The sequence below is a fragment of the Haemaphysalis longicornis genome, unplaced genomic scaffold (genome assembly GCF_048455015.1).
Source record: "Haemaphysalis longicornis isolate Haplotype H1 unplaced genomic scaffold, Haemaphysalis longicornis Haplotype H1 scaffold_1, whole genome shotgun sequence".
Taxonomy (NCBI): domain Eukaryota; kingdom Metazoa; phylum Arthropoda; class Arachnida; order Ixodida; family Ixodidae; genus Haemaphysalis; species Haemaphysalis longicornis.
In genome coordinates, this window is record NW_027526203.1 from 7,182,793 (window position 1) to 7,207,651 (window position 24,859).

Sequence of the window (24,859 nt, forward strand, 5' to 3'; positions counted from 1 at the left end):
GTTGTGACATTACATTCACTATACAGCAGTTCATCTTCCGACAGGAATATCAAAGGGACCGTGCAACACTTTTGATAAGCGTTTTTACTCTTCCCTTCGCGTCTGGAAGCACTGCGAAAGCTACCGTCATCGCCAGTACGGAGCGACCCTGCGTGATTTGCTCGTCACACCAGACACGCCTTCCGTTTCTGTTTTGTTTTTGTGGCTTTATTATTAAACTTGCTATCGAAAAGCGTTCATTGCTGCAACTGAATGAAAACCGGCCAACAGCCGCTACATGGCCTCAGTGACGTAATTCGGGCCGTCGGAGAACGTCAAGACGGGGAAAGAGAGAAAAATCTTTTGAGCGAGTTTACAAGTTATGTGATGGGCATAGAGCAGTAATTTTTGGCTGAGGTACTTTGCGACCCCCTAATCTAAGCACTGGGTCTGCTGGGTGACAACGTTCTGCAAGCATTTAAGGTTTCAAAAAAAGTTAAAAAAGTGTTGCAGGGTCCCTTTAAATTGTTATCGCACCCAAATGGACCGGTATTCTACAAAGCTGGCAGAACGACAACCCTGGATAAGCGATTGCCCAGATTGCCCAGAGCTGGAAAAATGTGGTGAGCCCGGGTGGCCTTCATGCGAAATTTAGCTGCAGTTGGTTGGACACAATAACATTTGATTTTGGGCATGTTCTGCGAAGGTGAAATTTCAGCATGGTCACGTCCATCAGGCTATGAGGGTGGTGCTTAGTACATATAAAATTTAATAGCAATTTATGATCAAATCGAACAGTACTGGTCTCATTCTGGAGTAAAGCTGCATCCTTTATTCTGTAACGGAATCGGGTGGCAGATCCTTTTCGCAAGTCTTGGCGTAACTCCAGAATTCCCTCCGGGGTTTGGGCTACAAGGCAGAAAAGAAGGGACAATAAGAACAGATGGTGAAGCAGGTAAAAAGTTTATGCCTGGATGTATAGTGACCCTCAGCAGTAAATGCAAATATTTTGTACGCGACGTTGGAACTACACTAAATACTTGTAGCCATGGTGGCGGCGAGAGCAAGTGTTTTAAAAATATTGAAACACTGAGTGAAGGCGAATGTTCCCAAGCGAGTCATCCAGAACCTAAACACCGAAATTAGTCCAAAAATCAGAAACGTTTTTTTTTCTTATGCGTGCTCACTGTGGTCTTACTGAATAAAGAGCTAAGAAAACGTAATCTATTAGGCGATTTGGAGGGTGTGGGGTTTTGATTGATTGATTATGATGTTTAACCCGCCAATGCTCCACAGGCGATGAGGGCTACGGATTAATTTGAAACCACCTGTGGGTCTTTAATGTGCGCCGAAATCTCGAACACAAGGGCGTTTTTTCTTTTGGCCTCCATCAGAAAAGCGGCCACCGCGGCTGGGAATCGAACCCGCGTCCTTGGGTTCAGAAGCACAACGCTTTACTCACTGCAGCCACTACGGCGGGTAAGGGGGTAGGGTAAGATATATATATATATATATGCTAACAATATTTTTTTTGCTTTCCATGCCATCTAAAACCTCAAGAACGAATGGCTGCCGCACGCAACCAAAGATGCTTAGGTCTAACTCTGTGGACAATATATTTACGCGAGCTTCGCAAGTGGCACCTTCAGGAGTGATGATGATGATAGTTTTTTGTCAAAATATCTTTAAAGGGAAGGTGAAGCGGTTTTAGAATTAAAAGAAAAGTTGACTAGCAGCAAGTACACATTGAATAGTTCCCGTGTACGAAATATTTTCGCAATACATGCAATAGAAACGGCGCAATGCGCAAGCAAAAGTGGCGCGATGCCGCGCCCCCATCTCGCCGCGCGATGCCGGAAGACCGAAGAGCGTGGGCGAAAACCGGCTGAAAAACGTCATACCTGGACTTCCTGCCGGATCGGCCGCCTCAGCCATGCTCTTTTCGCCGTGTTTCCTTGTGAATGATACGTGTTGCTGTTGTGGTTGATAGCACTTATTTGTACAATTTTCGTGTTCAAAAAGTATGCACGAACGCCAAACGAGGCATACATTATCATGCCGATTTCCTAAGCAGAATAATGCCATGCCGGGATGCTTGATAACATACGGAAGCGACAGCCGAGGTGGCTGTGCTTGATGACAGAGAATATACTACACTACGTTAGATACTTTGTAAACAGCTGCAATGCGTTTTTAAAGCAAAGCTTTTTACCTCTACCCCCCAAGGGTTCTTTCGCGACCGTTGGTGCCACCAGAAAACTCCAGCGAACAAATAAAAGAATTAACTGGCACCACCGGGAATCGAACTTGGAACTAATAGACCGACAAAGCGACAGCCCGTTGTCTTACCGATTTAGCTACGAACCCACGCGAAGACGGGGAACACAGGTGGTGTACTCACCAAGCACATCTACGGGTTTACCCCCTGCGTTCTCGCTGAATGTCACGTGAAAGCGTCACGCGACCACTCACGCCCGTCTAGCAGCCCTGTGCGCACCTTGCTCATGTGCTAAGAGTTACAAAAATTAAAGGAAGCTCACACCAATGCATCGCATCTAGTACGCCAATGAGCTAAATAAAGCCTGTGGCCTCCAGTGTTCACGTTTTTAAAAAAATCACAGCTCCTTGTCGTCCGCACTCTAGCCAAATCAGGGAATACATTCAGATACTCCTTGATGGCCAGGCCATCACTCCAAGCCCCAGTATCAAAATCCTGGGCCTACATCTCGAGGCTAACACGACGAGTGACGTCTCCTTGCAGCGCCTCGATCAGGCGAGTTGCAACCAAGAAGCGAGGCCTAAAGGAAGCCGGTACCTTTCCATTAATTGAAGCTTTTGACCTTTCCAAAGTCTCTTACGTCAACCCCCTGTCTTCTTCTCGACAAGGAAGACATAAAGATGCTTTTTATAATGATTAGAAAGGCGGTCGGCATCGCTGCCGGGCGGCACTCGGGTCTCCCCGCCTACTCCTCTTGTAAACATGCCATCCACTTCTGATGATAATGCAGCATTCACTGATCTAGGACAATTTCCTGTGTCCCAAGAAATGTCGTCCGCCTGTTTTGAGGACTCGGATGAGATGGAGGTAGGCCAGTCCTCCCCACTGGCCCAAAAGCGCAGGCTCTCCCCCACTGATGGGGAGGTAAGCAAAGATTCCAAACCAAAGAATACCAAAAATCCAAAAAGTTCCGTGCAGTCTCCCAATCAGCCGCACGACATACTACAACAGGCTATATCATCGGCGCAGCTTGGCAATCAATGACAAGTATACGAGTACTCCAATGGAATTGCCGCTCTGTTTTCTCTGCTTCTCCTGATCTTAATTGGCTTGTGTCTCAATACCACCCTGACGTTATCCTACTTCAAGAAACTTGGCTTTCTCCCCAGAAATCATTTTTTATTCCAAATTTCCGCTCGTTTCGTTTGGACAGGCAAGGTAGAGGTGGAGGGTTATTGATTTTAGTATCGCAAAAATTCTGCCATAGTGCACACATGTCATTTGTTTCTCTCTCATCTGAGAGTGAAATTCTTGCAGTTGACTTTGAATTACCAGGAAATGTTTCATTCTCCCTTGTAAATGCATACTTTCCATATGGGGTGACATCGACTGGTTCACTGGATGCAGCTTTGGCGGCTTGTAAAAATCATGTCATATTAGCAGGGGATTTCAATTCTCATCATGTGGACTGGGGATATCGCACCGATGCTTGCGGGAGGCGTTTATGGGGGTGGATTAGCGACCACTCTCTCTCCTGTGAGAACTCAAAAGCGGCTACATGCCTGCGCGGCCAGAGTAAGTCGGTATTGGACTTGACTTTTGCGAAGCCGGGTCTTGTTGCTGCGTGGTCTACGGCAGACTGTGCTACATCTAGTGACCACATCCCCGTGGTTTTTGATATTCGCGCAAGGAAACACGTTACCCGTACGAAGCACTCCTTTGTGAATATGAATCGGTATGAAAATCTAATGCGTTCAGCATTACCTTCGTTACCAACTCAAGAAATTGACGCTCGTGCCAAGGAGCTTATATCAGTAATTCAGGACTCGGCCACTCGATCTAAATTTACGATTTCTACGGTTAAAGGGAAGCCAAGCAGTCCTTGGTGGAATGAGGAATGTACGAGGGATTTCCGTCGAAGACAAGCAGCGTGGAAAAAGTTACAGTATAACCAGTGTCCCGAAAATTGGAGCAATTTTAAGTATTTTCGCGCTGTGTTCAAACGTACTGTTGCACGGGCAAAAGAGATATATAACACAAGCCGCTTCTCTTTCCTCTCGAAAACTAGTAATAGGCGTGCGCTCTTCTCGTTCTTGCGGATTAGAAAAAACGGCCACAGCTCACCAAACCTTGATTCCTTCATGCACACGCCAACAGCCTTAAAAATTCTTCTTGATCAGTTGGCTGTAGGACTGCAGGCTCGTTTCACTTCCCGCTACCCGGTACTGGCCCCACCGGCTCATGGCCCCCCTGTCCTGGGCCCGGCTCCTCTTAACTTTGAAGAGGTTACGAAGGGAGAGTTATACGATGTGTTACAGCGTGTATCCGATGCAGCACCAGGCCCAGATGGTATTACTGTCCCAATGATAAAGATGGTGTTTACGGAGTCGCCTGAAGACCTCCTGCATATTGTGAACCACTCTCTGCGCGCTTCCTGGGTGCCTCTCGATTGGCGTCTGTCGAAAGTTGTTCCCTTGCCTAAAAAACCTGGGTTAGGTCTTTCATTGGATAACATTAGGCCGATAAGCTTAACGTCTAATCTTGTAAAAATTGTTGAGAGGGTTTTATTGGCCAGAATCGAAAAGTTTTTAAATAGTGCTAACATTTTGAGTCCTCGACAGGTGGGCTTCAGGCCAGGCTGCTCGATATGGTCGGCGCACATAGACCTAGAGAGCCGCCTTCATCTGGCTCGTCGTTCCAAAGAGGCCGCAGCGCTTGTGACATTGGATGTGGCCAAAGCTTATGATTGCGTGGAACATGGCATACTTTTAGAAAAGATGCATCGATTATGTTTTCCCGAATATATTACTTCGTGGGTTAGGATGTTTTTAACCGGTCGCAAATTCTTTATTGCTCAGAGCGGCGTTACCTCCTCACATTACAATCAAACGCGAGGCTTACCTCAAGGATCCGTTCTTTCTCCGGTTTTATTTAATGTCTTACTCAGCGAGGTTCCCGTTATTGCGGGCGTACAGTCGTACTTGTATGCTGACGACCTGGCGTTTTTTAGCTCTTCAAGCAATGTACATGTCTTGTTTCAGTCACTGCAGCTTTATATGTCGACCTTAGAGTCATGGCTGGATGGCCTCTACCTATCCCTAAATGTCGACAAGTGTGCACTCTTGGCATTCCCAGTGAAAGACCCAATTTCGATTGATCTGACATACAGACAGAAATCAATACCGCAGGTTACCTCTCTGAAATATCTAGGAGTGTTGTATGAGAGCACTCTGAATTGGCGTCCTCACATTGACTTCATTGCGGTGAAAGGGGGGAGAGCGGTTTCCGTGTTGAAGAGATATTGTAATAAAAAATCGGGTATGCGCAGAGACGTCCTCCTTATGCTCTATCGCATGTACGTGCGCCCTATTCTGGAATTCGGCTGTATCCTTTTTTCTAGTTATCCGTTCTACAAGCTCCGACCATTGATTACATTAGAAAGGCAAGCTTTGCGATTGTGTTTGGGATTGCCAAGGTACGTCCCCATTCGGGTATTGTACTGGGAGGCTCGAATCCTTCCTCTGATATCTCGTTTCAAGGTGTTGACAGTAGAAGCATACCTTCGTGCAATGGAATTGCCTATATCACGATCGCAAATGGTTTTTGTACACTCCCCAGCGTCCTTTTTTGCCCAATCATGGCCCATGTACAAGCGTCCACAGGTAGTGTTCGTCCAGTCTTTGCTCGCCCCTTTAAATATCAACATATTATCTGTACCTACGTTTGAATATCGCACTGCGAGTGTGGACATTGACTTCGTCAACATTTTTCCCTCCAATGCCAAATGCTTGCCGGAGAGAACGATATCTGGCCTTTTAGAAAACTACCTAGAAGAGTTCCCGACACATGTGGTTATAGCCACAGATGCTTCTGTCCGAGACAAAAAAGCTGGTGTAGGTATCTTTTCACCTGCGCTTGACTGGGCATTTCCTCTTCGTCTTCCGAATTTCACGTCAATATATTTGGCAGAATTTTTGGGAATCGCGCTCGCTCTTCGAAAGCTCAGCGAAGAGCATTCCCAGGTGATCATTGTGACAGATTCTTTTTCGGTTTGCTCCGCTTTATCTTCCCCAACAGTTTCTCCACTTCGCCGATCGCTGTCGATGCTTATACCAGTACATGTCAGGGAAATCCGGCTGGTCTGGGTCCCAGGGCACAGAGGAGTTGAACTTAACGAAACTGCTGATTACCTGGCAGGAGTAGCACTGAATGGTCCTCTCGTTGATGCTGTGCCCCCGGTAGCCTATGTTGTTGGAACTAGGTTTCGAAGGTACAGTTCACTGGACAGCTTCCCACCAGACAGCATCGCTGGCTGCCCAGACATTGAGCATCTCCGGTACTCTTGGAAGTGTGACTTTGCGCAGTCTCGGCTGTGCGAGGTCACACTGACTTGCTTGCGATGTCGAACACCTAATTTGAATTTTTACCTGCACCGTGCACGCATAGCGCCATCGGCCACCTGCAGCTTCTGTCAAGAGGAGGAAACACTTGACCACTTCCTGTTGTCTTGCCGGCGGTTCTCTTCCCTCCGAAATCGTTACCTGGAGGCTCCCCTCCGGCGCCTGGGTCTCGCCTTGTCGGTGCCTAATTTATTGTCATTTGGGGCAGTCGGGCTTGGTCGGTGCAACGGGGATGTTTTTCGCGCTCTTCACTCATTTATTGCCGAAACAGGTCGCTTGCCTTGTTAATCAATAGCTTCAACCCATTTTTAATCGTTTATTGAAATACCTGTTGGTACAGTAGTATTGAATTTCTTTTGGTTCCTAAATTGTTAGCATCACTGTACCCTATTTTCCCTTCGTTTGAAACTAATTACTAAGCTTCTTTAGCAGTGAAATCACAATAAGACTTGGCCAATCCCCCAGAGTGGGTACGCGCCATTCTCGTTCCGGATCCAACCAACCAACCAAGGCGGTCGAGCAGGAAATTGGTCTTCTCATGACTGCGTCCAGACAGAAGCTGCTTAGCACGGGGCTCCACAGCACCGTGGAAGAGCTGATAGAAGGTCATCTTTCTAACCAGAAGGTCCGACTCATAACTGCGGTGGGTAACCGCATGCTTCACCAGATTGGCTGGGCAACCCAGAATGTCACTCCGCTTGACATACTCCCAAACTCTTGGCGACTAAAATTAAAGATGCTCCCTTTGTTTAGAAATATGAGCCCCTCAGACGACGAGGGTGACCGAAAAGCACGGTCTCGGACGCTAAAACACCACCCTCGGTGGGGATCATGCAGTTATCTACACAGACGCCTCCAAACATCGAGGGCATCAATACGCCATCATCGTGGCTACCTCCAGAACCAACCTCCTTGCGTGTACCTCGCTTAGGACCCAAGAAATGACGGCAGCAGAACAGGCCTCCATCACCATGGCTCTCCCTCAACCAGGGGTTCAGAGGGTAGTCACCGATTCCCAGCAAGCCTACTGAAATTACCAGTCGGGTTGGGTGTCCTGACCTGCACTGCGCGTGCTAAAAACCACTCCCCAAACGGTTTCATTTAGCTCATCTGGACACCCCCTCACGCTTCAATGGAGGGCAACAAATACGCCCACCCAACAAGCCTGTGCTTTTAACTCCCGGGCTATGGAGCTGCACGAGGACAGTCACCCGCTTGTCACGTTCAGGGAGATAACTCAGCATTATCGCCTTCTGAAACAGACCGTACCTTCGCCTTACCCTGACCTTTCCAGAGAACAACAAACTACACCACGGCTCATACAATCCGGGCTCCTTCCCACAGCCTACCCGTGTTCACTTAATGCATACGAATCGCTACGACACTGAATGTAAATTTTGCTCATAAGTAAGAACACTCCGCCCCGTAATCGGGGTGTGCGACTTTAGCCCCTATCACTCTCCTCTCTTTCCGTCAAGTACCCAACAAGAGCAATAGGAGGTGCTGCTGTTCAGGCCCTCTCTACCTACCCAGCTTTAGCGGGTGGACAGAATACAGGCCGCGCGGACTGTATATGGGCCCCACAGAAGAAGGAATCACTCCCCAGTGCTGCACTCTGGGCCGTTCAGAAGTCTGAACAGAAGTATTCCTTCCTCCTCGTCCTCCTCTGCCGCAAATCTCGTCGCCTCCGTCCGCGGCGCAGAGACGGAGAAGTCAGATCGTCTAACACCGGATTGGAGCTTACGTTAATTTTATAAAAGAAGTTTCCACTCTTGTGCTACACCAATACAACTCAACCAAACACCGTTCATGCATCATGCATTGATTTAACCTTACCAAGAATATCTCTTCGAAGTATTTATGGTGTGGGTAAGTGCATTTTACTTCTCTCAGGTTTTACTATTTCTAAAGCGATGTGAGTGAATTTAAGTCACGTCGCATGGGCAATAGTTATGGGTGCCGTTTACAGCTTTGCTTTCCAACCACATTCACGGGGTGGATTGGCACGATTTTTTTTTTTCTTTTTTTTTTTTGATGCGATGGACGTGAATGTTTGCATTAGATTCTAGATTTAGGAAGGATGGGGAATACTGCTGTACTTTGGCAGGGGATGTTTCGTTCCGTTCCAGAAACAAAGTCACATTTGTTCAGGAAATACCTGTTTCGTTAAACGCGTCGGTTTTCTTTCCCTATGGGCTCAAAACAGTAAAAAAAACAATTTTTGGCGAAACTAAAACAAGGGGCCAATCCTGATAGAAGTTCTCTCCCGGCTAAGAGGTAAAATGTATTCCTATAAAGTAACAGAACCAAGACCACCACATTACTTATGTTGCAAGTATACATGCCACGATAAGGCGCTGTTTGTCTGGAATTAAAAAAACACCACTCCGAACCACCACCGTGCCATAATTTGTGTTGACTGCGGGGGCCTAAGTCTTTGCCCAAGCTTCCGTGTGCCTGCATATTATAACCCGGAAAGCACTTGTTGTCGCTGAACCTCAACTGGGCTCCGGTGATAGTCGGTGATATATATAACGATGAGACTAAACAAATTAGGATCGAAGAGTAAATATACGGCTTCTGTCCGACTAGCGCAGTAAATGCTTAAATCTAGATATGCTGAAACAGGCCAACGATTCATTATCACAAACGTTTGGGGATTGTTACCTAAAGTAACGTAACTACAACGTAACTGCCTTGTACACTGGTGTGTTAATTATAACGAGGTGGCCGTAATATTGTAGCAGAATGCGCAACGCGCAAGCGAAAATCAAGCCCTACTACAGCCAATAATGCTGAGCAGGCATCAGTATGCTACAGTGTTTTCAGAATAAATGCATATCAAGCAGTAAGACGCCACTCATCGAAGTGCAGCTAGCGATCGCGGAGGCGCCGTAGCGTCGCTGCCGAAATGGCGCTCGCGCGTGTGGGTCTGTGTATAGGGATGAGTAACGGGGCTGCGGTGGGCGACAACGAACAAAGGAAATGCGGAAGCAGAGTCCGCTTGTTGGTTTATGCGTGTACCGGCAATATATGTATCGGATATACGTTTACAGCGCATGAACGCTATTCTTTCGCGCGGTGCACGTACGTGCTTTTCGCTGGTAGATTGTTTATAAAACGCCGCTTAATCTTCGGCATAAATGGTTTTGTATATAGTAACAAACAGTTCAGGCAGTACCTAATACTAACATATGGTATAGAAACCCCAATGGTGGTTGCCTAATTCAGAAATATTTTGAGGGAACCCTCCAGCCGACGCCACAGTCACTGCTTTGGGGTTTTCCGTCGTGTAAAGCAAATTTAAGCTCCAAGATATTTGAACCAACAGCACGGGAAGTTATAAAATAAACTTCCAGTCATGTGCGAACATTAAACTGCAAGCTAAATTGCAGAAAAGACAACCGTGCGATCGTTCCCAATGCTTCCGACAACCCGCGCGGCCGAAGGCTGTCCTCTTTTGACGTCATGATGGGCACAACCAATCAGGGGCGTCAAAAGACGAAAAGCGCGCGTCTTTCAAACGGGACCGCGCGTATTGCAAGATAAATGCCGGTTGGACTTATGTACGATAAAATTCAATGTGTTATTCGGAATCAGCGCGCAAGAAACTATATAAACGTTCCTTTAACTCAATTTTTTTGGAAAGCGCTTCAGCTTCCCTTTAAGGCGTAAGAGTGCCAATGATATGATATTTACAACACCTTCAGGAGCACAAAACAAAGTATCTAATCGAGTTAAAACCTTAAAGTATCTACTCGACTTAAAACCTCGAGTTAAACGCTCTCTCTAATGCGACGTACCTTCATGTACTTGTTCAAGGCATCCTCCTGAAAGAACAGAGAAAAATAATTTATTGCACGGACGCCCTGCGTTGACACCAGACCATTTTAACCGACAATTACGTGTGCTTAATTGATTCGTTAGCTACAGTCAAGAATACCCTAAATAAAAATTACCTAGAAGACAATCGATTGTTTTGGAGGAAACCCCTATTAAGGTTAAAGTAAAGAAACTGGGACTGGGTGTCATTCCCAGCAAGGACTATGGAACAATTCCTTCGGCCACGCTTATGTTTTAATCGTAACATTTTGAGCACGTAGTACAAGGTTTGGAGAACTTTTTTCTCGGATATCATTAAACAGTGCAAAGGGGTGATGAATGCAGCATAAGTTGCATTAAGAAGCACATCAACGACAAGTAGCGCTGGTTCCATCGTTCCTACTTAAAATACTACCAAATCCAAAGAAGAAACCGGAGCCAATGCCATAAATTCAAAGAAATATTACAGCTGCGAATACGTACAGTCGCGCTCACTATGACCCACACCGCTCATTAGTATTCAGACGATTACATCGACAAAACAATGACTATGGGCATATACGTTAGGATAAGGCCTGATTCATTAGGACGTTATGCTCCTAATGTGTACTTGGTCTTTACTCCGGGTGCCAGACAAAGGTTCTGCAAAGCGGTGAATACTAATCAGCGGTGTAGGTCATAGTGAGCGCGACTGTACATTAAGAGAAGCTCCAGATTATTTTACCAGGATGGCGTACTTTAATTGACAGCATGCCTTGCGTACGTAACCGCTATTTATATTTTGTATCCTTCCGAAATACAGCCTGCACGCCTTATAATAGAGCCCGCTAACGACACTGAACAGCATGACACGATAGCTATACCCAGTCACTGCAGCGAATGACTGACAGATATTAGAATCACAGACAGGATTCAGTTTCAAAACAGCGCGCTCACCATCAACAGTATTTTAGAGGCAACTTGAAAGTGTCTGAATTAACACGGTGAATCAGCGTTACATGACGTGTCATGCTAAGCACGTTACTTCATGCCTCGATAGTAGCTTAGGCGAATGTTTCGAGAGTCCAAAATGGGAGGGCTCTCTCCGGCAGACTTTGTCTTAAGTAAAATCTTTTTTTATTATTTCTAAATTCGCATTTGACCTTGTCCAACGCGATAATTGTTAATAATGAAAGAACGCCAAGTCACGGACCCATCACAGCATTTGGAGGCTCCACAACTAAAAAATCACGATATGTTGTAAGGCGTATATTTCATATACCAATTACTCTCGCCAATCCGACACACACGATATAAACATGGTTGTGCTATCGGCGAAGGGATGTGCGAGGGCGCGTTACACTGGCAAGGTACAGATCCGACTGTGGTCGGGGTATGGTCGGTCTTCTATCGGGTGAAAAAGAAAACGATGGTGGACCCACTACCAAGCACTTCATAATAATTATCGGCGGTGATGTCGCCAACATAAATGTAAGGACATAAGATCATACTCCAGCGTGCCGTGAAGACAATTGAGCGGATGTGTTTCTTGGAAACGTATGAACGTAAGGAGCTTGGGGCACGTTTCATCCAAGAGGCATTGCCCTAAAGTATCCCCCTAATCACTTAGACAATACTTGCGTAATGACGAGCGCTGTCTTCCTTAACACTTGATTTATTTATTGATTGTGAGGCATGATGAAAACCATTTGCGAAAGGAGTCACCCAATGTATAAACTGGGTTACCACTATACTAACGCGCCGAAGCTACACCTGGGCCATGAGGCGCGCCGCAGTGGAGGGTTCTGGAATAATTTTGACCACCTGGGGATCGTTAACGTGCGCCGCAATCTTGATACACGGGCGTTTTCGCTTTTTGCCTTAATAGCAGACAGCGTGGCCGGTATTGAACCCGCGTCCTCGGGCTCAGCAGCACAACGCTTTGGCCACTGAACCACCGCAGCGGGTTCCGTAACCCGTTATACATCGTTGTACGCGAACAGCACTGCTTTCATAAGCAGTATGCCTTCAAATGAAACTGATGAGAATTCGTCCGATCGTTATTTGCCGTTTCACGTGGTTGATGCTTGCCTCAGTCTTCAAAATGCTAATGTTGAACTATTTCGGGGTTGGCATTTACTACGTTTTTTAAAGGAATAGTTCGCCCGGCGTAAATGCCCCTGGAAACCGGTAAATGTGACCTATACCAGTTATACGCGTGCTGCGGAGCCCACCTCCGGGCCGCGTGGACAAGTAGAAAACCTGCAGCAATAAAACCAGCACGGCAGGACAAAATGACCTGCGCACAGCGCGATCAACGTCGCGCTAGTTGGAAGATTCCAAGTTTTCGTTGGTCTAAGAAAATAGAAACTAAATGGGCCTTCGCTGGTGGCCAGTGTAATTTTTTAAATGCAGAGCATTTCAGTAACTCACGATGTCACCCGCGTTGGCGTCCGTAGTCCGCGTCCGCATCGCTGCCCCTACACTATATAAAAAGAATCTCATGGCACACTCGGTCGAACGCTTTTTCGAAATCAATCTGAAGCATAGCGACCCTTTTAAAAAAAACATCCCCCTCGCGAGGGGCACGATCAAATGCAGAGCATTTCTGCGGGGGGGGGGGGGGCGCGCCTGCAAGTCGTATGGATTACGTATTGGTTGTTGTTGTAATTGTTGTCTTCCAGCGTAGACATTGTCGATGAAGTCGATGGTGAAACGTGCCGTGAACCCCCTGCCGCGGCTATGACGCAACGTGGAGCGGCTATGACGCAACGTGGCGCGGCTATGACGCAACACAATCCAACACAATCCACTTTAATCCAATCCAATCCAAATCCAAGCCAATCCAATCGAATCCAATCCAATGCCCCTCGCGAGAGAGTGTTATAGCGCCGAAATCGCCACCACGCGAACGCGTGATGCTGACGTCACGATCACGCCACAGATGTTAGCGACCGCAGCGCGCGCGAACGACATATGTGGTTTAAGCGCGAACCGACCGCGGCGAGAGAGCGCGATGCGAGCGCCCCACCTGTTCTTGCGCGCGAACCTAACGCGGCGAGAGAGGGTGTTGCGTATGTCCCCACCTGTTGTTCGCCCGAACCGAACGCGGCGAGAGAGGGCGTTGCGAGCGGAGAGAAGGCTAGGAGGACGCGGGGGAGAGGGCGCACGTCTGGCCGACGGTTGAATGAGTCAAGGATATAAGGCACATTCGTAACCTTCCGTTCTGTGTCGGCTTTGTGGCTCAGTTGGTAGAGTACCGTGCACCTTGCGTTCCGCCCGCAGAGTCGTAGGATCGAAATCTGGCGCCGGCAAGTATTATTTTTTTATATAGTGTAGGGGGAGCGATGCGGACGCGGACTACGGACGCCAACGCGGGTGACATCGTGAGTTACTGAAATGCTCTGCATTTAAAATCAGCTGCCCGGGATGGCAACCAACGGAAGGGGCGCAATCTGCCCTCAAAACTGACGTTTATAACTGTGTGACGAAGCCTCCTTATAGAGACGGTTTTTAGATGCGACGCTGAGAGCATCTCTTGTCAGCGGCCCTGTCCTTCCTGCGTGCGTCCGTCGTCGTCGTCGGCGTCGTCGTCCGCACTCTCCTCTGCTCACCCCCTCTCCTCTCCGATAGCGAACACTCTCTCGCGAGGGGCATTCGATTGGATTCGATTGGATTGGATTGGATTTGGATTGGATTGGATTAAAGTGGATTGTGTTGGATTGTGTTGCGTCATAGCCGCGGCAGACGCACTGGCGCCGGCGCGTGCGCAGGTGAGAGCGAACACTCTCTCTCAACATCTGCGGGTGTGCGGCCCAGCGAGCTCCCACTCCTCCGGTGGGCGGCGCTGCGCGCGGTGCTGCGCATTCTACGATAATTCACAGGGCAGCGCTTTGCTTTTTGAGGCTAGAGCAGGTTGCCTGCGAACTAAGAGTTTTGTGGGGGGAAGTATTCACAAAATGATGGCATATGCGTGGTCTGCGGAAAAGAAACAGAAACTATGCGGCACATAGTGTTAGAATGTGAGGGTATCCATCCAAATCTACATGAAGGGAATATCGGGCTTCCAGAAGCAATAGGATTTAAGGGCATCAGAGACGAAGTTAACTTCAAGGCTGTCGAGGGGACGAAAAGAAGATTAGAATGCTGCTAGACGAAAAGCAGAGAGGGGAACATTGCCTAAGACAGTTAGAACCAGTAACAGGAAAAAAAAAAGTAATTTGTGCTTACTAAGCTTTTTGTGCCTGCCCTAAGTAGCGCTAGTATTAAGCCAAGAGTGTAAAACAGTTATATTAGTCCTTTTTGGTAAGATGACATGTCATCACCCCGATACAAAGGGGAAACAAATAGAAATCATCATCATCATCATCATCATCATCATCGCATGTGCAGTACTCTCTCTCTCTCCGCGGTCTCCTCTCCTTCGGGCGCGCTGCGCATATAACCGGTGTGCCGCTCTCCGGCGGCCTTTCAATCGACGGTTGCGCTCCGCTTGCGCTTGAACCCCCCTCAGCGTCGCATCACACCAGGGTTCCCGCGAGTGGAGGCGGGCGTAATTTTTTTTCAACGTATTTTTCTCGTTCAGCTCAGCGGAAATTGGCAGGCTACATGCACGCTACCAACTGTACTCTGAAAATAGTTTATGCAGCTTATTCGGCGTCCGTATCAGTGAACTAATTTTTATAAAGTTCAGCTGCATCTAACGTCACTTCTTACTCACACTTTCCGCCCGGCATTATATAACTTTTACGGCTATCCACGGTGTTTTATTGTATTTTAGATAATGGGGATTTTTTTTTTTTTTTTCATCGGAAAGCAGATTTTCATTTGTACCATAAAATGTACACAAGTTCCGCCTGATTGCATATGCATATCACCGTTCTATGCCTTCAGCAACCTGCTTGGCCTTGCAGGAGAGCTTGATCGCCCTCAGTTTTGCCGTTAATAGCCCTATCTCGGGCATAACGGATGCAGTTAGCTGTTAAGCTTCTTTTTCATTTTATTCATTGAGGAGCCTCTCCAGATTTATTTCACTTCGATGCTCTGCCAGGTTACGTCGCTTTCGGTTTCCTGAGCAGTGTGAGCCCACATATTGCGGCACGCACTCTTGCTCACCGCACTTTGCATTGATTTACGATCTTTGTTCCTCAACGGTCTTTCGTAATTTTTCCTTTAACGTGATAACGATGGCGACTTAAATAGAGGTGGTGCGATTCGTACAGCAGCCAGTTTATAACTACAGGCGTAGGCGAAAAACAAAAGGAGGAAAAGAAAAGACACGCCGGAAAGGAAGGAGGCTTTGGTTTGAGCATGAACTGTGATTTAGGGCGTACAGGAGTAGTAAGTTTGTAACCGTAATGATGACCTTCGTCAGCACGCGGAACGCATTACGCGTGGTGCCGTATTTGCCATGGCCGGTGTGTAGCACATGGTGCCAATCTGTACGATTTTGTGACTACTTTGCCTGTAGTGGAAGAATACCGAGTGGTTCCTCGCGAGAAAAGCGCAGATGTAGTTACCTCGTTTATATGAAGGGAAAGAATTTGTGTCCTCTGTTTCGAAAATCCGTACTTGAAAGCAAGCACACGGCGCGTGCTCGTCGCGTCCACAAAAAGATGCTGCTAAGAAAGTGATGAGGCATGCTTGCTTACAACGGATCCTTCGTCGCATATCTTGTTGAAGACGCAGACATCGCTGGTGCACTGGTACACGTGGAGAAGGTGGTCGAGTCCGTTGCGAAGCTGCGAGATACAGAGTGTAGGCTTGAATCCGCTCTCTCCCCATCTCGTCCGCTGCCGCAAAACGGCTCATCCCAGATCCTGCACCCTAGCTTGCTGTTGGTGTTCCCCATAAGCAAACAGTAGTTTTGTTGGTATTCCACTTTTTGCTTTTATTTTGGCGGCAGCATGCTTATGGACATTCGCAAGTTGCTATTTTTACTATAGGCAGCGGTTTTCTGCTCTGCAAACCGGAATGCACTGTGAACAGTTCCGACTCGCGACTTCCGTCGTACGGCTCTGCGTAACAGCACGATTAGCATTTTTTTTGGCGAATCCTTCTATGTCTTAATGATGGTGTTCGATTTCGCGCCAGTAAGCAATGCAGGAAAGCCAATTTTAACACAAGGGTTTCAGAATGGTGAAGATGAGCAAAGGCGCATCAGGTGCCTCAAGAAAAAAAGCTCCCCGTGATCGGAATCGAACCTGGGCCCATGCGTTATAAAGCCGGCGTCTGTTTGCTTGCGCCCTCCCTGCACGGTCAAAGCAGCTTCGCGTTTTAACCGTCTTTCTTTTAAGAAATGGGCCTTGACTTTTCCTTTTTCACCATTTCTGAACGTTCTTCTTTTTAGGTTGACCTTTTCCACATTCTCCTTTTCATCTCCGATGCCTTTCGTAACGTGTAGGAAAGCCACAACTAATCAGTCAGGGTATACTTGCTAGGCAAACTAGCGCAAAAAAAGCAAAGTACAGAGAGAGATACACGACAGGGACTGCATTAAATTCAGCGCAGTCCCTGTCGTGTATCTCTCTATGTCCTTTTTTTTTTTTTGCGCTGTTTTGCCTATATTATGTACCAACACGCCCAGTTTTCCACGTTAATCAAGGGTATACTTTCGTATCGGTATTCGTTTTTTCCTGTTATATGTGCGTAGTTATGCTGAATATTCGCAGAATGCTCGCGCACTATACAATAAAAGCCCTCGTTTTTCGGCAGTCACTTGGGGACCCTTACGATAAGGAAACGAACTGTGGCATTGACCCCGCTTATTCCGTGCTCTTTATCGCGCTTCGGATAAACGCTATGTCTGAGGTCTCAAGTAGAGAAAACGGAGACGGCAAAATGAAAGATAACGTCAACAACACAAACGAGTACCTGTTGATATGATATGCGAGTCGGCAGATATGGGGGAGCATTTCAACGTTATTATGGATTTTTTTTTTATGCTCACACGCCTCCTGCCCGCTAGCAGTTATGTACTGAACCTTGTTACAAGGGCAAGGATTACTGCAAAGAAAGAAAAAAACCCTTCCACGCACGTCCTCTGGAGTGTTATTGTCATAATTGAGAGCCACAAGTTTTATAACACAATACAATGTCCGTGAGGCGGACTGCTGAGGGTTGAAATCACAGGAAGCTTGCGCAAGGAGGGTGAAGGTTTATTTATTTATTTATTTATTTATTTATTTATTTATTTATTTATTTATTTATTTATATTCATCGATTGTTTGGTTGATTTATTGATTGATTGATTGATTGATTGATTGATTGATTGATTGATTGATTGATTGATTGATTGATTGATTGATTGATTGATTGATTGATTGATTGATTGATTGATTGATTGATTGATTGATTGATTGATTGATACATCTTTATTTGTCGAGCAGAATAAACGTATTCGCCTTTAACACTGTCAATGTTAAGGCCCACTCAAGCCACAACATGGCAACACTCCGAGGCACAGGGGCGCGTTGAGGGGAGGGGGTGGGGTCTGCTGATTTCATGGTACTGAAGAAAACAGCATCGATGGCTAAATCTTGTCACGTTTCTTTTTTTTAGTTTTTATGTTCGCGGCATGCGCACTCACCATAAGCCAGGCCTTCTCTCTGATGCACCTCAGCTCCAATCCAAGCTTCACATCATCAAACGCTGAACGACGAAAAGGGGAAAGCAAATGAACGAGCGCTCCACACTGCACCTGCTCTGGGCGTGAGCCTCGGAATGTGAGCTCAAAGCACTAACTCACTCGGCGGCACAGCACTCTCGGCCTTTATAGAATATTTCAGGTGCTGGGTAATTGTAGACAAATTACGAGGTAACGAATATCTTATGCTCCACTGGCCCTTGGAACACAGTTGTTTTTGAGTAAGCACCGAAATTTGCCTCAAAACCTTAAAATATGGAATACGAACTTGTCCTCCTGAATGCAAGGCTGAACAGGACTTCAGAAAGAAATGGCAGTGTAATATTAACAACTCTTACAATCCTTGACGAGAGCTTAAGTGGTCGGTAGCATACTAATTGTCATATATGTGAATGTACATCTGTATATACCGGTGTTTTACCGAATTTACTGAAACCACAGAAAAAATAACATGCTACCAGTAATGACGTTACTTTCAACATTCTACTGCCAACACTGGCATTAATGGTGACGTCAATGGCACCTGGTGCGAGAGCTGGTGATGTAGTTGCGTATTCCACTAAAGAGGAGCGCCACTTTGCTTACATGAAACACGCAGACTTACGAAACAACAGATCAATGCGACACAGTTAGAGGTCACTCACAGCACAAGTCAGGGTCCGCAGCCGAGGCGGAATAAACCGCGCATGCGCAGAGCAGAGTCGCGAAGAGCACCGGCGTTTTCATGGCGCCCGTTGGTTCGCCTTGCTATGGAAAAGCGAAGAAGTGGCGATGTCACCCTTGTTATACCGTCGCGTCCTTCGGGTCGTCCTCTCGTTCGTCATAAGAAGAAGCCACGTTTGCTTCGCGATACGAAAGCTGTCAACACGCGTATTCAGCATGCTGCTGGCGCGAAAAAAACAGGCGACTCTGATTAGTCAGCTGACACGAAGTCTACGTGTAGCTTTTTTGTTGGTGGTGTGGCGTTTGGGAAGGTGACAGGAGTGCACAATATATTCCTATTTTGTTTCACGCTGATGCCGGTAAACAAAACAGAGAAATTATTTTACTCTTGGTCACTGGTAAGAGTATCGCACTGAAATCCCGATGACGGTACGGACCATCCAGTTTAGTATAAATTATTTGGAGAACTATATGGAGCAAAATTCGTTGTTTAACCGAAAAAAAAATACATATTTGGCCACGGCTCGGGTTCGGTTCGTTTCAGCTCCGTTTCGTTCAATATCCCGTTTGACTGAGTGGCATACAGAGCTTTTTCGGGAACAGTTTCACTGGGTTGAGATATTAGGTGCTGCGAAAAAAAATGTAGACAACGTGGGCCATGAAGACAGAATAGAAGTTCTATTCATTGATCTATTGTAGGGTTTAAAGTGCCGACGCAACGCAGGCGATGAGTAGCACCATGGTGGAGGGCTCTGGATTAATTTTGACCACCTGGGAACCTTTAACGTGCGCCGAAATCTCGCACACACGGGCGGTTTTACTTTTCGCCTCCATCAGAAAAGCGGCCAAATCAAATCAAAGTCAAATCACCTAGTGTTTGCTTTATTGTCAGTAGTCGCATCCCGCTAAGCCTCTTGACTACGCGCGCAGTTGGGCCGCGTGGCCTCCCGGCTTTGTTATCGTGAGTTTTGGCTGAGCTCCATGCTGCGGTTCAAAGACTCCAGTTTATCAGTTTCTTGCGGTTGCACGATGCGCAAGTTTTCTGTCGTGAGCTACTGCTTACCCCGGTTGTTCTTTTGCTACAGGTCTTTTGCGGTTGTTTGTCGCTGGAGTCGTCATTAGCTGGCAACATGGGCGTCGGCAAGGTTTTGTCTTGAGGGGGCAAACCCATTGTATTAGGAGAACGAGGGAGAGTGCGAGAGGCGGGGCAATTGTTCTGGGTTGGCTTGGGGAGGGGGGCAAGTGCTCTTCTTGCGCCCCCCTGCAGACGCCCAGGGCTGCCAAGTATAGGAACTAGAGTATTAATGAGTGTAGCAGTACCTCAAATACTCGTTCCTCATCCAGGCCATTTTTTGTGGAATTTAAGGAAGGAAGGAAGGAGGGAAGGAAGGAAGGAAGGAAGGAAGGAAGGAAGGAAGGAAGGAAGGAAGGAAGGAAGGAAGGAAGGAAGGAAGGAAGGAAGGAAGGAAGCAAACTTTATTTTCCTAAGCACCCTTAGTCCAGGGCGCCGTATTGGGAAGCTGTGGCCATGGCTTCCTCCGCTCTCGACGTCAGCAGGAGCTGTGTCGCAGCGCCGGGGTCAGCCAGACTTACCTCCCAGGATGCCAGAGTTGGAATCAGAATGCGGGCCAACTTTGGATGTCGATCGCAGGTCCATATTGTGTGGAATATGTTTGGGTAACCTCCGCAGAACGAGCAAGTAGGGGTGCCGGGTAAATTTCGAAAGCGATGTGTGAGATGTTCAGTGGGTAATGTGTTAGTTTGTATCTGTCGGAGGAGGACGGACTGCCGCCTTGGGAGTGTACGATGTGGGGAGGGATGTGTGATGATGTTGAGGTTAGAGCGACCTCACGACGCGGAAGTAGATGCCAGGAACAAGATATCGCGACACCGGTTGGAAGGACAAGGAAACCGAGCATTTATGCAGGGCGAGAAGTTAGGGCAAGGGTAGACGCTAACAAAGATAGTTTGCGCGACTAGAAGGTTCTCGCGACTAGAAAGAGTCTCACGTGGTCGATGCACGGAGACGTCGTGGCGGCGCTTGAGGTCGCGAGCGACGCAGACGTCTTCAGAAGTAACAGCCCGGATCAAGGCGCAGCTGCTGAAGAAGCGAAGACCAGGTAGAGAAGATGCTGCGGCACGGTCTGGGGAAGATTGCACTGGAGGAAAGGCCACGGCCGGGCGTTACCAGTGGCGACGTGGTGTCTCGGCGTTCTGTACCAACGGTCGCCGTACACCTGGTTCCTCGCCGTCCTGACGACAGGCTTCCGGAAGCATCGAGCCCACCAGGCAGCCAATCTTGTTGTTGTTGTTGTTCCTGATAATTAATAGTGCATACCCAATCCGCTGTACTCGCTGGGGAGCTGCAACGTGTCTTTAAAACAGGTAAGAAACAAAGGCAATAAAAAACAGGAACAGGGGTGCACGCAAAGCTTGTCCAACCCTGGGAAACCTTAAACCAATCCCTTGTAAAATGCCTGTCAAACCTTGCCCGACCATTGACCAACCACAACTCAACAGTTGTTCTGCGGATGTTTGTTCTGCGGATGGCGTGACGCGGACGGATGCGTTGGCATGTGTTTGCCTATATACTGCGCTGATGTTTGCCTCTCAATCGGCAGCGCTGTTTTCTATATCCTGGTGGTTCGGGGCTTCCTTTTTATTTGGAAAGATTCCACGCTCATTACGGCCTTGGTTCGTAGCATTCAATTTAGGCAAGTTCCGGCACCTTGTCCGAGATACGAAGGGCCACGATTATCCTGAGTCAAGGCACGGGGGCGCACACAAGGAAGGCATCTATAGGTGACGCCGTGATAACAAAGGCCGAGACGAACGAACAGTTTAGGTGTGCATATGTAAAGACGATAGCTGTTCATACTGTAGCCGACCAATGAGATTGTAGATATTAAAAAATGCAGAGATTCATCACGGCCATCTTTCTTTACGCCTTGTCTCACCGTCAGCCCGTTGGCACGGCACGCTGCAGGAAGTGGGGGATAACTGGCCGAGGAATCGGCACTGCTTTGTCGATGCCATAGCGTGTGCTACAGAAAGCTTTGCTGTTTTATTAGGAAAAGAGCTGCGCTCCACAGCAGCCCCTGTGCGGTGCAGGGCGCCTATGTTCCCGTCCGCGTGTCGTCATCTGCGGTCTTCGTCGCGAAGCACGCGGCGGTAGCCTCACGGCGGGTGTTTGAAGTTTTCAGTTACGTTTTTTGGTTGGTAATTAGGCCCATTTTGCTGATAATGTTTATTTTCTCTGTCAATTAGCTCCTCCCAGTTAATAAGTGATGCTGCTAGCCAGTTTTTTGTTTCTTAGTCTAGTTTTTTGCCATTTTAATTGCCAAAAAGGCGCAGCTGGCCTCGAACTCCCTAGAAACGGTGTGCCCGGAACGAGCGCCTGTGATTGGCTGAGAGTATGACGTGATCCGGACGCCAGCTCCGGGCGAGGTGGGGTTTCCGGTCTCCAGCTGCGGGTAAGGGGAGGGGATGACGAGGAATTTTCAGCGAACGACACCAGCAGCAACACCGACGGCGACACGAGTCAGCCAATACAAGCTTCGCTTGAAAAACACGATGAAAGATTTCGCGATACAGCTTCGACACAACCCAAATGCGAATGCCCATGCACGAGCACGAGCACCAAAAAACGCGCTGGCATCTGACGTTTCTTAAAGGGTAAGAAGCGGGTCGTCGTAAGTCCGGTGGACGTACCATCGGGGTTCCACTGTATTACGCAGGCCGGAAACCGCACGAACGAGCGCTCCAGATTGGCCGTGGTAATGCTTGCCAGTTGTATCAACGCGGATTCATCCACTGGTGCGTCATGACTGAGCACGACAACCTTTGCCTGCAGAGCGTTGACGATGGGGTACACATGTATACACGGGCTTTCCGATAATAACTCACTCAATTTCAACTTCCTTCATATCGGCGTCAGCGCCTCGTTCCTTTTGAATGTGGCAACCGGCGGCGCCTTGCGTGAGGTGCCTAACAAGCGGAAGGATTCATGGCAGTGACCGGCACTCTGGGGCTTGTGCCGGTGTCATGGAATGATTCCTGTTCAGCATGGAAATATGTTTGTCAGTAACTTTGTTATTCTCATTCTGTTGGCCCTGCAGATTGGCGCAGGAGCAAGTCGACGATCAATCTTCGTGTGTTACTGAACGGTTGCCGGTCAGTATGTGACAAACAGGCAACTAATATGAAGAGGAAGCGTTTCGGCTCCGCTTTTCTTCTACTTAAGTTTCATTTGATTTGATTGGTTAATTTTAATTGGTGCCTGTAATACGCGCGCAGACTGAGCCTGCGTCGTCCTCGGGGCCGTCGCCCGGCGTGGATCCCCGTTTGCCGGTTTTCGGGGCCCCCGCCTGGCCAGTGCACCTTTCGTTTGAACTGTGGTAGAATTAAGCGTGTTAGCTTCACGAATTGTGCATTTCTGTGCAAATCCTGAACGTTAGGATTCGCATGCTTTTATGATTTTCTTAATCCCATTTCGGTGGGCTTTTTTAACAGCGGAGCTGTTAGGCCGACACAAATCCGTCCGTCGTACCCAGAAACCCCGAAGCCTTAAGAAATAAATGTGGTTAGGGGGACCCTGGAATCGAACCCCGGAACGTTTCACTGTGAAGGCGGCAACCTAACCACTGGCCCACCCCAAACGCCTGAGGGGTGTGGGTTAGCAACGGTGGGGAACAATAACATGTGCAGCCAATCGGAAATAGAAAAAAAAAACGCTTCCCGTGATCGTGTGATGGTCGGGATTCTCAGCGTTACCCTGGGTCCATACTGGGCATACTGGGCATGAGGAGATGGAGGCACAGACACATGGAAGGTTTTTACATGGAATTTAGTAGGATCAACTGGCTCGATCTCGCTTACGGCTCGGCGCCGCTGGGCTGCTACGGCGTGATGCGGCACGGGCTTGTAGGAACGGCCTGAAGTTCGCAGTGATCACGCCGTGGTGGCTCGGGCTCGAACGAAGAGGGGGCGTACGCAGCAATGAGGCTTCTCCGGCTAGAACAAAGGGCCCGCCGCAATGAGGCTGCTTTGACTCGGTCTCGTACGATGGCTGGACGTCGGTTGGCTGAAGTGTGTAGACGGGTGGTCAGACGTCGCACTCGAGCGATGGCTCGACTCCGGAGTCCCAAGCTCCCCTATCTTGTACTTACCGCTCCTTGCGTCTCGTCTCGTCCGCTCCCCAGGTCACTCTCCTGTCCAGAGGTCGGCGAACTCACTCATGAGTCCATTCACTCAGACTCATTTGGACTCAAACTCACGCGTGAGTTTGAGTTTGAGTGGTGAGCGCGAGGCTAGTGTGGCATGGTGAGTTTGAGCTTGAGTGAGTTTGAGCCGAGTGATCACGACTGAGTTTGAGTTCGATTGAGTTTGAGTCCATTTTGAGTTCTGAGTACATTTTGAGTTTGAGTCCATTTTGAGTTCTGAGTACATTTTGAGTTTGAGTCCATTTTGAGTTCTGAGTACATTTTGAGTTTGAGTCCATTTTGAGTTCTGAGTACATTTGAGTTTGAGTCCATTTTGAGTTCTGAGTACACTTTGAGTTTGAGTCCATTTTGAGTTCTGAGTACATTTTGAGTTTGAGTCCATTTTGAGTTTGAGTCCATTTTGAGTTCTGAGTACAATTTGAGTTTGAGCGCATTTTGAGTTCTGAGTACATTTTGAGTTTGAGTCCATTTTGAGTTTGAGTCCATTTTGAGTTCTGAGTACATTTTGAGTTTGAGTCCATTTTGACTTCTGAGTACATTTTGAGTTTGAGTACATTCTGAGTTTGATTACATATTGAGTTTTGATTTCATTTTGAGTTCTGAGTACATATGAGTAGCCTAGCAGGCAACTATGGTTGGCTGTTAAGTTTCATGCGTCACTGTGGGCTCGGAATTCAGGTAACCTGAGGGTATGGCACCAATCGCGATCTGCATGATCGGTTGGGAGGGAGGTGGTGTCTGATTTTTTTTTTATTTTCTTGTTGAATTTTTATGGCCATACGCACTTGCTGTATACCTAATTTTCGCGGCTGGGCGCGTGAGTGATAATTGACTGGTGAGGTCATAAAAAAGGGTTGTCTTAACTTTTCCTCCTGACGGATCCACTAAGAGCGTGGGAAAGGGTGGTGGGAAAGCACACGGCGGCGCTGGC

At 47.7% G+C, this 24,859-nt stretch overlaps 1 protein-coding gene across 1 annotated transcript; it reads right to left on the reverse strand.

Moving 5' to 3' along the window:
• Positions 1 to 728: 728 nt before the first annotated feature.
• LOC144175036 (antimicrobial peptide microplusin-like) lies at positions 729 to 18,869 on the reverse strand. The gene is made up of 5 exons (XM_077704071.1): positions 18,688 to 18,869; positions 17,987 to 18,048; positions 16,050 to 16,139; positions 10,401 to 10,427; positions 729 to 888 (listed from the first exon to the last, which is right to left on the reverse strand). Exons 1-5 carry the CDS (start codon positions 18,767 to 18,769, stop codon positions 811 to 813), a joined length of 339 nt encoding a protein of 112 aa, XP_077560197.1. The 5' UTR covers positions 18,770 to 18,869; the 3' UTR covers positions 729 to 810.
• Positions 18,870 to 24,859: the final 5,990 nt, after the last annotated feature.

Coding starts and splice junctions, on each gene's coding strand:
- LOC144175036 (XM_077704071.1), bottom strand. CDS start 18,769: ATGAAAACGCCGGTGCTCTTCGCGACTCTGCTCTGCGCATGCGCGGTT. Junction 10,428..16,049: donor TATGCGACGAAGGATCCGTT/GTAAGCAAGCAT, acceptor CTGTTCTTTCAG/GAGGATGCCTTGAACAAGTA. Junction 889..10,400: donor CCTTGAACAAGTACATGAAG/GTACGTCGCATT, acceptor TCTGCCTTGTAG/CCCAAACCCCGGAGGGAATT.